The sequence below is a fragment of the Vicia villosa genome, linkage group LG4 (genome assembly GCF_029867415.1).
Source record: "Vicia villosa cultivar HV-30 ecotype Madison, WI linkage group LG4, Vvil1.0, whole genome shotgun sequence".
NCBI classification, from domain to species: domain Eukaryota; kingdom Viridiplantae; phylum Streptophyta; class Magnoliopsida; order Fabales; family Fabaceae; genus Vicia; species Vicia villosa.
The window spans coordinates 177829657-177845936 of NC_081183.1; the positions used below are offsets into that span (position 1 = coordinate 177829657).

At 32.4% G+C, this 16280-nt stretch overlaps 3 protein-coding genes across 4 annotated transcripts; 1 reads left to right on the forward strand and 2 right to left on the reverse strand.

Moving 5' to 3' along the window:
- Positions 1-1006: 1006 nt before the first annotated feature.
- Positions 1007-3651, forward strand: LOC131596139 (uncharacterized). The gene is made up of 5 exons (XM_058868715.1): positions 1007-1165; positions 1239-1311; positions 1395-1450; positions 2263-2389; positions 3395-3651. Exons 1-4 carry the CDS (start codon positions 1116-1118, stop codon positions 2363-2365), a joined length of 282 nt encoding a protein of 93 aa, XP_058724698.1. The 5' UTR covers positions 1007-1115; the 3' UTR covers positions 2366-2389; positions 3395-3651.
- LOC131596138 (protein ABIL2-like) lies at positions 2832-6136 on the reverse strand. 2 transcript variants are annotated; one of them, XM_058868714.1, is made up of 10 exons: positions 5897-6136; positions 4817-4944; positions 4633-4715; positions 4397-4547; positions 4167-4266; positions 3962-4054; positions 3818-3860; positions 3634-3722; positions 3375-3520; positions 2832-3230 (listed from the first exon to the last, which is right to left on the reverse strand). In XM_058868714.1, exons 2-10 carry the CDS (start codon positions 4910-4912, stop codon positions 3060-3062), a joined length of 972 nt encoding a protein of 323 aa, XP_058724697.1. In that variant the 5' UTR covers positions 4913-4944; positions 5897-6136; the 3' UTR covers positions 2832-3059. The 2 variants fall into 2 exon arrangements, with proteins under 2 accessions (XP_058724697.1, XP_058724696.1); XM_058868713.1 differs by having other exon boundaries at positions 4817-4947.
- Positions 6137-12976: 6840 nt separating this feature from the next.
- Positions 12977-15749, reverse strand: LOC131596140 (uncharacterized protein At4g00950-like). The gene is made up of 2 exons (XM_058868716.1): positions 15044-15749; positions 12977-13423 (listed from the first exon to the last, which is right to left on the reverse strand). The coding sequence occupies exons 1-2, from the start codon at positions 15599-15601 to the stop codon at positions 13343-13345; spliced, it is 639 nt and encodes a 212-aa protein (XP_058724699.1). The 5' UTR covers positions 15602-15749; the 3' UTR covers positions 12977-13342.
- Between the last annotated feature and the right edge of the window lie 531 nt (positions 15750-16280).

The window sequence follows — 16280 nt, forward strand, 5'->3', positions numbered from 1 at the left end:
CTCACTCATCTAACCCATATACTAACTTGAACGTTAAAGTGCTAGCCTTTTCAAGTTAGTTCATCTTCCTCACAATATCGGAAGCTCGAGTCTACCATATCGCCTACGGGACATGAACTTTACCTTGTAATAAAGCACAAGGGATCTGAATCCAAGATCTATCTAACGCCCCCCGCATCATGCGCCTAGAGATTATTAGTTTGTTACATTCGCCCTACTATTTAAAGGGAAAACGCGTCATTCTCTAGGTAGACAATTCAAATTCAAATTTCACTCACTCATCTTATTCTTATACTAAGTTGAGCGTTAGAGTGCTAACTTTTTCAGGTTAGCTCATTTTTCTCACAATATCAAAAGCTTAAATCTATTGTTGCATCTCGCAACTTCGAGTCTTAATCAAACTCTAATTCCTTAACGAAACAATATATATTCTTCTTTAAGCATATAATGAGTAGATGCAAAAATAAATAAAACTAAATTACACTTCTATAAAATAAATAAAACTAAATTACACTTTCCTCTCAAAATATACACCCTGTTATTTTATGTAAAAATAAAATAATATAACCTACATCCTATAACGGGTGATTTATTTAAAATAAAATGATATTCTAAAATGAATGATTAATTTCAATTTTCAATATACTTATTTTCAATTCTACCATCTAACTAATAAAAATTTCATCATTCTTAATACAGACTACAGATAAGTGATATTATATTAAAAATATTATTTTTTCTCTTATTCTTATACAATTTTTTTAAAAATAATGTTAACATGCACCCTTATTACAAATATAACTTTATTTTAATATTTGTGAAATGTTCAACTGAATCAATTATTATAGGGAGAATATCAAACAAGATTAACCTGACAGTTTTCTTTCGGTTTTTACAATATTGATAATCCCTGTTTTTTTTAAGCTAAACTGATGGGTCAAACATATCATGAAGCGGGTCAACCGGCTCAATCTATAAGAACTGAACTGAATCGGGTATCCAGTAAAATTCGGTTTCAACCCAATCCGCCCTGAATGTAAATTCCATTTTGTGCATTCTGTTTTCGTTTTCTTCTTCCCACCTTCGCCACTTGAAGTTGTTGCAGAGTCTCACACATGGCTGCCACACTATACAGTCATTCTCTATCTCAATGGGATTTCACCAGGTTACTCTCTCTACTCTATAGCAATTCTCCAATCAAATTCATAGTTATCTTTACATTTTTATGGGAATTGCAGTGATTTGGAAGTGGATTTTGGATCCGAAGAGAACGCTTCGATTGTATACGCTACCATAGCCGTTGATAAGGAGGTGAATGTCTTCTTAACATGTGAATTTTGTGATTCTTTACCATTACTTTCTCAACTTGTTTTTTTTCTCTCTGTCTTGTGCAGTTGCAACCTGACAAAGTAAAAAGAATCATGACAGTGTCTAATGGAAAACTATTAGTGTGAGTATTCCTTTGCTGTTCATAATTGGTTTTAAGTCAATTGAGTAGTTCACCACTTTCCTTATTGCAATACATGTTATGCTCTTTTTTATAAAACTTGGTATAAGTTTGAGGCCGATTAATCTAAGGGGACCAATATCACCGTCCATTGAGGCCCCATTTAAAGCCAGAGCGAGCAAAACTCTATATAGACCGGCCCAACACAAAGATTGTTAGCACATGGTGAAGTTCGAACTTGAGACCTTGAGAGGAGCACACTCTCAAGACTAAATCCTTCACCAACAGGCCAACCCTTGGGGGTTTACATGTTCTGTTCTTAACGTTAAGTTTAAAATATATTGTTTGGCATGAGCTTGCATCATAATCAATTTTGTGTATGTGGGGCTATGCATGAATACACGTGATTTTTGGTCTTAACCTCCCGTTTGCTAGAGAAGAAGAGCCTAGTAGTAATACGGAATTCGGTCAGAAGGTAACTAAAATTTAACCAATGACTGTTTCAGCTCGGATTTGAACTTGGGTTCTTCTGAGCGAATTGTCCTTAACTGAATCTCATCAACCACTTGGTCGTATTGAAGCTCCCCAACGATTCGTCCCGGACTAATAACCACGGATAATGACTAAAGTTTTAAATATATCATCTAGAATAATGAGCTAAACTCTGTTAGTCATTAATTTCTTCGAGCTATCTTTTATCTGATAACATTTACTTACTGCGGTCATTAGTTTATTTAGCTTTAAGGCCATGCTGCAGTGCTGAATATTTAGTCCTGTCTTGCTTAATTTTTCTTATTAGAATTCTTTTAATTCAGGCACTTTGAGGCAATAGAAGCCAGATTTCTTAGAGCATCATTCAGTGCTTTTGTTGATGTCCTTATTCTAGCAACCAAAACAATTGAAGAATTTGGTCAATGAATGGTGTTCTTCTGACTTCTTAAGGTTATCTTCCAATGCACTATATCTTTTTGTATGAATATTTAAGCAAGCCATTTTTTTTTATACATGGAAGATTCAAAGATGTGTTTCTTAATAAAAATCAATTCCCTTCTACTAGTTAAACTTCGCTTGTTTCTACTAGTTTCGAGGACATAGAAATGAAATTTATTTCCTTGAATACACAATGTTTTCCATTTTTAAAATAAAGAATCAATGAAGAAACAACCAGAACTAAAAAAAAATAAAGCTGATGAACAATTGCCTTAAGACATCACACACAATAAATTTTGGAAGCTCACATTAAATAATGTAAAAGCAAAAAAGAGCGAAAACAAAATTACCCTATATATGTTCATTTCAAATTATAAAAAAATGAACATTAAAACAAGAGAAAAGAAAAAAGAAACAAAGAGGAACAATCTACTCAATCAAATGGGCAAACACATACGAGCAAACCCTATAAAGCACTGGCATAGACATCAGTCACAACATTAACACTGACAAGTAGATACCGGTAATAGTTTTAAAAAAAAACCATATGTGTCCATGTCAGACATTAGACTCATATTCAATATAAAGTGTTGGTGACACGTAGAGCAAAATATTTGAGTAGTTTCTGCTCTTTTGGTGAACTTTTTCCATTCATTCTATAGACAACTGTATTAAAATACCATCAATATTCATCCAAGTAAGTGTATAATGTGTCATCCTTCTTAGATTTGCGTCTGCTAAGCAAAGCCTTAAGAAGACGCTTACTTTTACTCGGGTGTTGTTCCATATCTTTGATGTTGTTTATATCAGAAGATAACCTCATTGAAGCTGATTTACGCGGCTCCGAAGGATACTGAATATGAAAGGCGTTATAGAGTCACCGTCAGAGAAACCACAATATTTATATTTGAATGACAAGAGAATACAATCATGATTCATGTCATCTTATTAGTTATCACAATATATTAACAACTATTTTAATTAGCTTTTCGCTTACCCTTATTCTTGCATTTGAAGGACTTGTTGCGTTTCTGTTGCTTGAGTTTGGAGTAGTTGATCGACTAGTCTTTGGTGTTGTAGATCTACTTGACATTGATCCAGTTCGCGAAAGTGGAAACCTGTGCGGTGAAACTGTCCTCTTCTCTATAGCACATACATGTTAAGATTTCAATTCAAATTCTAATACAGAATCAAATCTCTAGTCTTAGTGTGACGATGACACCTAAATATTATATTATTGAATATGCATATAGTACCTAAATCTTTTTTGGTCATGTTTGTTGAAGTGAAAGAAAAAGCTCCAACTTTCTGAGATTGTAAAGAAGGCGATGGTGAATTCCCTTTACTGCAGTAACATGAATTTAAATTTTTTTTATCAAAATAGTTGTGCAGTTTAATTGAGAATCGACACACTTAACATTATGCTGAATTCGTATGTACCTCGAGGTAGACGTTGGCGTTTCCTTTATTGTAGCGCGAACAGCTGTGAATTACAAGTCAGGTAAGAAAATATATAAACTTATGTCTAAGGTTGTATGATAGAAAAATGGAATGAAATAAGTTGAATACAATGAGATAACATACCATTCCTGAAATGCTGCCAATCATCTTCATCATCTAGGTGGCATCCTATATATTTTGATTTTGTTGAGTTGGTACCAAGCAAGGTCTCCCCAACTGTTGAATTTGTGAATATGACAAATGTTATAATTGAAAATCACAGGAATAGTGCTTACTACTGAGTAGCATAAATAAACTACATTATGAAAATATAGTCTTCTATACTAACCTGGCAAAATGTAACGCTTGTGATGTTTTGGAGTACTAATCACCAGAGACTGTTGTGTATGCCCCTCATAATCCATAAAAGCATGGCATGTCTTTATTCTCTAATGTACCACATTATATAAATACTATGTTATGAAACTCTGCAGTACAACTTACACATAGATACTTATATGATAAGTGCTTATAATAGCGTTTAATTAAGTTGTTCATCTAATCAGGGTGGAAGCATACCTGCCCAACACATGATAAACGTAGCTCTTCACCAAAAACTTCATTGACTTTCTCATCTAACAAATCATTCACCTTATAGGCTACAGATCCTAAATGGTCCACAGTATTTATAAGAGCTTTGATGGCATAATCCTTCAATGTTTCAACCAATCTGCAAATAAAAACAATAACAGATAATTAAGAATTAAGAAGAGTATAAGGATACAATTGTTTATACTTTGAGCACTTTAACTCACATTTGTTTTTGGTCATCATTGGTATATGAGAGTTCAAAATATTCAGCAGCTGAGTACAATTGTGTTCTCAGATTTTTCAAATCCTATAGTATAGATGAAAAAAAAGAAAGAATAGAAGTTAATAAATCACACTCAAAAACTCTACTATAGAATTTTAAAGGAGGCATTATTGGATCAAAGTTACCTTTAGACTATCATCAAAGAGCAAGGTTTGATGCATGAAAACTTCGTCATAATTGGAGGGCATTTTAGATAGAGGCTGTGTTGAAATCTTCCCCATGAATTGGAAAAATAGAAGGTTCAATAATACACCTACTTTTATCAATAAAATTGACAAAGTGCATGAAAATTGAAGTTAGAAGAGACACAAAAGTAAACAAGATACAGTTGCTGAAGTCAATAAAGAAAAACACATCATATAATCACAATTTAAATCAAAAACTCCTTAGACCTAAATAGTTCAAAATAATAAAGAGAAGACAACTCCTAGAAACCATACTGATACAAACCAATGTTCGTCACCAATTTGACGCATTCACGTAATTGATATTTTTTCCGGTTGTTATAAAGGTTTTTAGAAATATTTTTTTATTTAATATAAATTAAAAATAGTATTTAAATTTTAATCGTTTGATCTTTATTTAACGATTGAAGAAATGCCGAATGCGTGAATTAACTTCTAAAAAATGCCGAATGCATGCAGCAAACATTGACCACATAGATCTCATTTCAGAACTGACAAAAGAAAGGAGACATCATCAAACCGACAATTATGATAAAGAATCCTAGGATTTTGTGTATATTTTAACCAAAACAAGAAATCAAACAAAAGAACAGAATCCTATGATTCTGTGAAAATCTTCGCCAACACAACACACACATACACACATATTAACATTGTAGTAAATTTCCAATTCATCCTCAAAAGCAAGTAAAAAACACAATCCTTAATAACATCAACAAAGCCAAAACCTCAACAAGCATAAAAAACAAACAATGAGGAATCTTTTTATGGTGACAGTGATAGTTCAATTTCTCTTGTATACGTTTGTATCCGAATTAAGCTTAACAACACTCCCACTCACCTCAATTCAAACAACTTAAAGGAGTGTATAGTTGAGTAAGTAAAGGTTGAAACTTTTCCATCTTGTGATTGTAATAGCTCTCAAAAACCAAACAACAAGTGACCCATTTGCTTACTTAAGAACACAGAATGTAACAAACAAACATGGCATACAAGGAAAATGAAGAAACAGTTGCAAACCTTGGACACTTTTTCAATGAGTTTCTTGTTTTTCAACTTGGATGGAAATAGAATGAGAGAGATGAAAATATAAGTCCTTTTTGAAACTAAATGAGGGAGAAAAATGTCAAAGAGAGCACGTTGTGGACCATAGTTTAGACTCCATAAATGCAGCAGAATGATTTGGTACTGCGTTTGAGGAAAGTGACACACTCACCAAAGAATGGTTTGTGAAAAAAGCAACAACTAAAGGTGATGAAGATTTGGTGAGTTATGTTTGAAGCATGTTGGGTTAAATATCATATAGGTGATAATTTCTGATAGTGTATAATTGTTTCCACTTTTAAATAAACATGTGTTTAGACCCGACAATTAAAATTAAAATTTCTTAATTAATTGATTTTAACTTGAATCATTGATGCAAGAATTGAAAATTTTTAATTCTAAAAATTATTTTTGATATTATTTTTTGTTGAATTTATTTTGAAATGGATATTTTCAAATATAAATCACTTGGTATTAAATTTAGTTTTAATCATAATTAATTTTTTGAAATTAATTAATTAAAAATGAATTTTTATTGAACAAATACTAATAATAATTATATAAATACATCTAGTTAGATACAAAAGTATGTTATAAAACTATTTTATATTAAACCATGTTATAAAAATAATTTATTTTTATAATATATGGTCCATATTAATATTATATATTGATATACTTTTAGTAATTTAAATATAATTTTTTTTTGAAATATTGGTATTTAGCAAAGCTATATATTAATTTACTCTAAGACAAGAATTATTTATATTTACAGGGACTTAAATTTATCAATTTTTACAAGTGGGGGAAGTACAAAATTACAAAGTGAAATAGAACCTATAATTTTGGACAGTAACATAATAACATAGCCGTCGTGGTCACACTCACATGTAATCATTTTCATCTTATGGATTGATATTTCCTTATCTTTGTCAAAAAAAACTACTTCTTCCTCCATTCCGTGAATGGCTCCTTTGATTTCTGAAAAAGGGAATTATTAGTATGCACTACACTTTGCTTTTTACCTTTAAATTATAAGGCTGTTTTCAACTTCCTTTCAATCATGAGCAGCGGGAGTCAAGCGACAACAATCATCAACTTCCTATAAACATGGTTTTGCATTTCTAAGTTTTAACCATTCCTTTTCAAGATATATGCCCTAACATGAATTTGCATCCTAATCCTTAGTATGGATTATAAAAACTGATTTACTAAACATCAAATATAAAATGTCTCGTTAATATTTGTACAAAAATAAAGGAAATATAAAGATAATATAAAGACGTAATTTCAAACTCGCGACATCTCATTGATTTATATTTAAAAAGTGGAATTTGAGTTACTAGACTGTAAAACAAAAAAAAAAAAGTCAAATATACACAATTTTATACATATTTGAATTTTGTAACTATGTAATTTTTTTTTTTGAGTTTCGTAACTAAGTAATTTTTTTTAGTAGTGCTATTTGTAGGAACAACAATCGGGGGAAGGTCGAGCGAGGAACATTCTTACGTTTCAGGACTTTTCATTTGAACAACACACTTTTGTGAGAGACACACCACTTCACCAACATATCTTCTCAGCTTCGTCTATCATATGTTGTGTTTCGTGAGTTTTCTGCTAAGTGTTTTTGGTAATTCCGATTCTTCTTTTTAGTTGTGACTTTGAATATGTTGTTTTCGATTCCGTAACTATGTGTTTGTTTTCGTGACTATGAATACGGTGTTTTTGGATTTCGTGACTATGTGTTTGTTTTCGTGACTATGAATATGGTGTTTTTGAGTCGCAACTTTGTCTTCGATTCCGTGAATATGCTATTTTAGTTATTAGTATCTTAAATTAGAGAAAGCAGAGAGAAAAAGTTTTTATGGCTGAAAAGGGAAAAGGAGGACAATGTTGTTTTAGTGATTAGTGACTTTGCCTTCGATTCCTTGAAAATTCTATTTTAGTGAATATGATGTGATGTGACTATGTGGATTTTATAGAAATTATAGGGACAATTTTATGTTGATCTGAATTTGATGCTTGTTGTTGTTATTATGTTGATTTACATGTAGGAATTGTAATTTGTGTCTACTATAATTATGGAAATTAGTAGTGATAGTGAGGTTAATGTTAAGCAAGTTAGTGAAACTCCACATGTACCACTATTTGTTCCGTCTAATGTAATTGATCTTGATAACAATGAGATTAACCAAAAAGAGTCTTCCTAACCAATTACCAAAAAACAAAAGGCCCTTACATCTGCAATGTGGAAATATTTTTAAAGGTTGTGGCTATAGATGGTAAAGAGAAATGTAAATGTAAGGGTTGTGGAAAATTAATGAGTTGGTTACAACTAATCAAACTTCTCATTTAACTCGTCATGTTAACAATTGTAAGCTTGTCCCAAAATTTCATGATGTGAATGATATGATACTTGATCCTGAAGGAAGATTGAGAAAGAAAAATATTGATCCTAAGAGTAATCGTGATATCTAAACTGAAATGATAATTATACACGGTGTATCTTTTAATTTTGTTAAATATAGTGTTTTAAAGAAATATAAATTTTTTTGAATGATGATTATACCTTTGTTACTAGAAATACTTCTTCCAGCGATGTTATGCAATCTTATGAGGAAGAGAAATGAAAATTTAAGTCACATTTGACTCAAAATAAGGGAGTTTGTTTGATTTCTGATTGTTAGACTGCAGACACTAATAAATGTTATATTTCTTTAACTACTCATTATATTGATGTGAATGGAAGGTTGAAAAATAAGATTTTAGCATTTGCTCAATGACACCCCACATATTGGGCGAGAATTAGCCTTGAAGGTGTTGGAAATGTTAAGTGATTTGGGTATAGAGAAGAAATTTTTTTCCATCACTTTGAACAATGTCTCTACAAATGACAGCATGCAGATATTCTTGAAAGAACACTTAGGATTATCGAATAAATTTTTATTTAAGAGAAAGTTCTTGCATATGCGTTGTTGCGCGTACATTTTGAATCTCATTGTTTAAGATGGATTGCAGGTAGTTGGTGATGCATTGCATAAATTTGTGTGTGACTTATATAAAGGTAACTGAAAGTAGAACACTACAATTTCATGAATGTGTTAGTAATGTTGGTGAGATTGATACAAAAATTGGAATTAAGATCTGATTGTGTTTCTAGATGAACTTCACTTTTATTATGTTGAAGAGTGCGATTAATTATTGTCGTGCCTTTTTTAGCTTGAGTTTCCGAGATTCAAATTTTAAGTGTTGTCCTTCCAGTGAAGAGTGGACAAGATCTCAAATATTGTGTGAACTTTTGAAGCCATTCTACAACATTACAAACTTGATCTCTGGATCTTCTTATCCTACTTTTAATTTGTACTTTGGGGAAATATAGAAGATAGGATGTCTTTTAAATTCTGTGAAGATTCTTTTACTCAAAACATGGCTAAAAAATGAGGGAAAAATTTGACAAGTATTGGATTGAGTATAATATTATCTTGGTTTTTGGTGTTATTCTTGATCCAACAAAAGGAATTCAACTTTTCAAGTTTTGCATATAAAAAAATTGACATGAACTCTAGTGAAGATAAGTGCAAAAAGATTAAGGGTGAGTTGTGTGAGCTTTATGCTAAATATGTCAAACATGATATTTCTTCTCATATTAATTTTTCACAAGAGCTACCTACTTTTTGAGAAGGAAAGGAATTTTTGACAGCTTCATTATATATTTGTGAAGTAAGTGCAAAGTATTTTTTTCTCTCTTACAAATGCAATTTATTGTTATTTCTTCTAAGTGGTTTAATTTTAAAATTTAAATTTTTATAATTGTTTTTATGGATAACTTGTAGGAATGTGAAAAGCATGAAAGTCAAGCAAGTAACAATACTGAAAAATCTGAACTTGATTCTTATTTAGATGAACAAAGGTTGCCTCCATCGATTGATTTTGATATCTTGACTTATTGGAAGGAAAAAAATCGTAGATGTTCCAATCTTACAAGAATGACTTGTGATATATTGAGCATTCCAATAATCACAGTGGCATCTGAATATGCTTTTAGCATTGGCTCTCGTGTTTCAAACAAGCATAGAAGTTCAATGAAAGAGGAATCAGTTCAAGCTCTCATGTGCACGCGAAGTTGGTTATATGGTTTTGAAGATAAACTTGTTAACTTTTCTCAAGTGTTTCATAAATTAATAATGTTGCATCTGATTCTCTGATGTTATAAATATTTTTCTTAACAACTCAAGTGAGAAAAAAAAAACCAAATTTAAAAAAAATAATTAAAAAACCATATTTTCAAAAAAAATACCAAAATGTCTAGGTTTGGCAGACCCCCCGGGGTATGCGCCAAACCATTTGGCGCATTGGTTGGGACCATATGAAATGGCACAAACACTATGAAGATTAGGGCAAGCCAATTGAATTGGTGCATAGGTAATGGGACATACACATAGGCGCCATTTGAAATGGCTCCTATGTGTTTGGGTTATTTTTTTAAAAAAATATATCCCATTTTGTACCATTTTGCGCCGAGTTTTCCATTCCGGTCTTTGATTTTCGCAAAAATGTCTGATACGCCGATTTCGTAAAATTGTTATTAACCGTAATTAATGTTTTTGTGTAGTGATTCCGCCGATTAATAAAGTAGAGTTTATTGATAAAAAAAATGTTACATAGTAGATACACGAAGTTGATACATTCTCGTAAAAAACGTTACAAAGCTGATTAAACATGTGATGAGGTTGTTCCACGGCTAGGACATTTCTTTTTATTGTGCCCTATTTGACGACAAATACTGCATTTTCTTTCCATTTTGTCATGGACGTCCATCTCGGTTTGAATGCGGGTACTGTTGGGGCGACCCTTTTTATTTCGTCGCATCGTGTCATTATGCCATACTACCTCCCCATCATACTCAGACCATTAATCCTCCTTTGCCACCACTGGAACCACACTGTATACTTGGAGCAATGTCTCAGCCTTGTAAATTGGAGAAAGTAATGACAATGCATCTCAGTGCGCATATGCACATGCTGTTATGACATGCGAGCAAGGCATACAAAATGCTTGAAACTTACCACAGTCGCACCAATGATCATCTAGTAGAACCCGATATTACTGTCTCGGCAATCCTTCATTGTGGTCAATTGTTTCTCGAACACTGAAGGTGCGGTTGAATCGATCGAAAGCAGTTACATGATGACTGTTGGCCTTGGCAGATTGTTCTATCATAAATTCCATGCAACAATAACACCAATACACACAACAACAACATCAACAAACACAACAAACACAATAACAATTCAATCATCTCAACTCGTTCAAATCGTTCCAAACTCAGTCCCAAGCACCATATCAACATCAATACCATCATGACAACCCCTACCATACCCCTCCCCAACCTCTTTTCCAAACCCATAGTCAACCACCTCACAAGAGTCGTAGGTCATTCAGCCAACACAACGAGGCTGGTTCATCAAGACTACAACTAAGTCCCGACGAGGGTCCAGCTGATGAATATGACTCCCGCGATCCTTTAGTGTCACAATCATCACACCACCGTACCTTCTTTGGGTTTGCAACGCCATCCAATCAATTTGGCTTATATCAAGGTAGTTCAAGTGCCGATGAGTGCTACCGCCCGGAAATCGTGCCTCACCTTACTCCCCCACCATAATTTAGCACATTTGAGGGATTGGGTAACCGACTTTACAATAGTCGGTTTTTGGGACATTATGGTGACGAATTCCTTGACAGCGACAGGCGGGACAACACAATGCTAGGGCCTTCTACACAGACACAACCTGAACCACCAAGAGGAATGGGACGGGGAATGGGTGGCCCTAGGGTTCGCGGCGGCAATACACGTCATCAACGTGTTATACGAGCACCTACATGCGGAACGAAAGGGCGTTTGGGTGATGAAGGACACTAGAATTTTTTTTTCGGTTTATTAGTTGTTGTTGTCGGTGTATCGTGTTGTTCAACTTAATAAAAAAATATTTCGAGGTTTATTTATTTCAATCGTTGTTGCAATATCTGGTTTCGGTAGTCCATATGGGTCCCAATTTATTACTTAAAATAAATGAAAAAAAATAAAAAAAATAGGAACCCCACATAGGCGCCATTTCAAATGGCATACCTAATGTGGGGTAGCATGCATGCGCCATTTTGAATGGCTAGGTTGTGTGTATGCACCATTTGAAATGGCTACAACACCTAAACATTCCTCCTTTACGCCAAATGGTTTGGCGCATACTCCTGGGGGGTCTGCCAAACCTAGACATTTTGGTAATTATTTTGAAAATATGGTTTTTTAAGTATTTTTTTTTAAATTTGGTTATTTAAATTTTTTTTCCTCAAGTGATGTTGCGTGTCGAGTTAGGACTATTTGATAACTTAAAAGTTGTTGGAACAAGTTATGTTGTTTTATCTTTGAACAATGTTATTTTGTGTTATCATGAACATTTGAACATGTCATTTGTAACTTAAAACTTGTTAGAGCAAATTATTTAAATTTGTGTGCTATGTTGGATAATTTGTTATGCATTTTGGATGATTTGTGATGTATTTTAGATAATTTGATTTAAATTAATGGATTCTTTTAGATTTTAACTCTTAACTTAGATGAATTATTTAGAAATCCTAGTTTTGAATTTGAAATTTAATATATACCAGAAATTATGTTGCATAGTTACTTACAAAAATAAAAAGACTATTTGATTTTTTTTGGAAATTGGCTCATTAAAGGCCGCAGTCAAAATAAGGTTGGGTTTAGGTAACGAGTCCATATTCAGTCTTAGTTTTTTGGACCCGACCCTAAAAAGTCTGAGGCCTCCAAAACCGACCTGTTTAAGATTGGATAGTCCGTTTTCACGACTCTAAATATAAGATTAATCATACAATTCAATTAACATTCATTCAATAAAAATTATTTCTCAACCAATTCAGTTTATATTCCCTTGAATTATTCATATTTGTTCATTGCCTTTCTTTACCTTGCATGTAAGCTATCCCAACAAAACATTATGGTAAAACACTAATTATTATCATTCAAAAATTCCATACAAACACAATATAGTGATTAGTTCCTTTCATAATTTTTTATTTGTAACACATTGATATATAATCTAATATTTGAAACTCATTTCTAACATATACGAGTCCCTATAAAACCCAATATTATAAACTCATGACCTATTCTTGCTGCGAATAAATAATCAATTTGATCTATAAACTATCATTCATTTTCAATTTGATCCTTATCATCATTGAGAGATCAAAATGAAAAGTGATAATTTATAAACTAAATTGATGGTTTATTCATCCTCTTTACTATACAATATAAGTGGCAATGTTAATGTTATTTGAAGGTAAAAAGGTAACCGAGACGGTTGTGTTGAAATGTAACAACATTTGATTAGTTAAACATCAAACGGTGTTGGGTCTCTGTTGCTTTTCTTGCTTGCGCCTCCATGGGACCACTTGCTTAAAGCTTCCATAAATGCTTGCCTACAATTGTAGAATTTAACTGCTTCTTAATAAGCTACTTAATTAACACAACAACCAGAATAAATCATATTAATACGCAACAAACTCTAAAAGTCATAGCAAAACAAATGCAATACTTTTTAGTTATCTATCTATTCTAGTGAAACTTCTACTTTTTTGCTACCAAACATCATAGGAGCATAAAGTTTTACATTCATCTTGCAATTTCTTTAATAGATTATCTATCTCATTAACTTAAGCTTACTTAGTTTTTTCAACCATATTTACTAATATAATTTTTTTCATCTTGGGAATTTTTTTCTATTTGAGACTAAAAAATATGTTTTCTAGCAATTGATATATGACAATGTGGGTTAGACACCATATTTCAATCCCTAGTGTTACTAAATTAACATTAGGTTATATATTTTTTGCATTTTAACTTTATGGGACGAATTGCACCATCAACTTCAATTAAAAAAAAAAAAAACTAAAAGGCCTAAAGCAATTATTTTAGGTTTTTTTTTTTCACTTATACGGTGAAGTTCACACCTTTAAAAATTTAAAATTCTCTTTGAAAATTTTCAGAGATTAATTTTCGAACGCACCTTACCATGTTTTTGTCAAAAACTAGTTTGGAAATGTATCACTGTTATTTTCTCAAAGTGAATTCGAAGATGCATTTCTGAAAAACACATATGGCCTCATTTACTACACGTTTTTATTAAAATTGGCGCCGTCGTTGGAGACTATGTCTATTTTAACCAATAATTAGAGTTGTATCCTCGCGTTCTGACCCTTGCATTCTTGGCCTTTACACGACCTAGTGTAGAAAATATCGGTTTTTCTAAAAATTCGACTCTGAATTGAAATTTTACCATGCCATTTCATCAGGAAAAAAATCAAAGATCAAAAACACAATGTGTAAGTTTCACCGCAAGACTCTTTATAATTAAAAAAAACTTCTGAAAATTGGAAATTGTTGTATTAGTAAACATTTAAGCTTGTGCTCTTTTACATTTAAAATTGAGCCAATCATTTTTTCAATGTGTTTATACTAATAAAAGAAAAAACTTTTAGTACATGAACCATTGGACCACTCACATGCTAGTGAAGTTTCACATAAAAATCCATTTATTCCTAGTTGAACACTACCTTTATCTACGAAATATCCTCTTGGCTTTACATTATTTAGTATTCACAATACTATGAGTTAGATTACATAGCAAGCAACCATAAAACCAAAAAATATATAAATAGTGTAAGGAAAATGGGAGATGGTTTATATATTTTTCTAGACAAAAATGGATACTAATTAATTATTTTCAATGTAATATTCATTTTAAAAAGCTCCAATAATTGTGAAGCATGAACACAAGGTTTTGTTTGATATATTAAAATGGAACTTTTTATCATAAAAGTTTCATGTTCATAAAGACAATTTTCATTAGCCAAAGTTTTAGATCAATAGAGCCACACCCTATAGAAAGTAAGAAAAAGTCACCATGACATTAAAACTCTAGCTTAATTGCATTAAAATATTTTTTCTCAATTAACTTTTTTTTAGCAATTATGCATAATTGCAAACACATTATCTAAATTATCCAAAAAAAAAAATTAATAATATGAAAAGAGACATACCAAAAAATGTGAACTTCCATGTGAGAAACTAGAGAAGCTTCCTCTTCTTCTAACCCTTGTAATCTTCACTTTATCCCCACCCTCAACACTCCAACTTGAAAAGTCAAAACTACCCTCCCCATCAACTCTATTATTTTTTTTCAACCCACCCCACCTACTAGACCCAAAACTCACACTCTCCTTATTAATATCCCTATACGACGTCGTAAACGACACGGCGCGTCCAACGTAAGGTCCCTCCAAAACCGTCGTCGGCGACGGCGCGTTAATGTTACTCTCCAAAGACAACAACAACCTCGGAGGAAGCTCCAAAGCTCTAACAACGTTGGTCTCTCTTTCTTTCGGTTCCGATCCTCTCTCACACGGCCTAGGCTTAGGCTTCCCCGGTGCTTCCTCCCATTTAAACGGAACCGAGATAGCCGTCGTTCGCGGCGGCGGAGTTGGAGCGTCGGAGGGAAAACACGGCCGTGGAAGAGATAGCTTATGCGGTGTGTTGTAGTGGTTTGTTAATGTTAATTCATTATCATAATCGAAATTCTTGTTGTTTTTTGAAGCCATGATGTTTTTTTTTTTACGATGATGTTTTTTTTTACGAGTGTGAAGTGTTTTTGTTGTGTTTGAGGTTTTGTTGAATCTTTTGTTTGATGTCTGGTTTTGATTTATAGAGGATTGTGTTTGGGGAATTTAAAGAGACACGGTGAAGAGTGTGGATTTTGAGAGGCTCCTATAATTCACGAGAAGAGAGAACATGCGCGTTTTTTTATTAATGAAATGACGGAATTGTCCTTGGTTTGGGACCCACATTGACTCTTTCTTGATCTAAGATAAGGACAATCAACGGTCACTATGCAATATGTAAATGACTAATTAGGTATATTTTTTAAGAGTAATGAATGGGATATAAACTACTACATTTTACATACGGCATTGAATATATTGTACTTCAAAACAATTATCATAATTTAAGTGATATAAATATGGTTCTATCTAATTTTTTGGGGTGTATGATATGACATCTAAAAATAATGTTAAAAATACGCTATTTATAAATACAAAAATATTTGAAAATCATTTATGGAGAATCATTTATGGAGAATCATTTATGGAGAATAATAAATGATTTTTAAAATGATTTAATTGGGGTAAATTTTCCCTATTTGGACATAATCTTCTACATAAGGTGATAAGGATACATTTAAAATCTATTCAAATATAGTAGTGATTAATAATTTTTTTA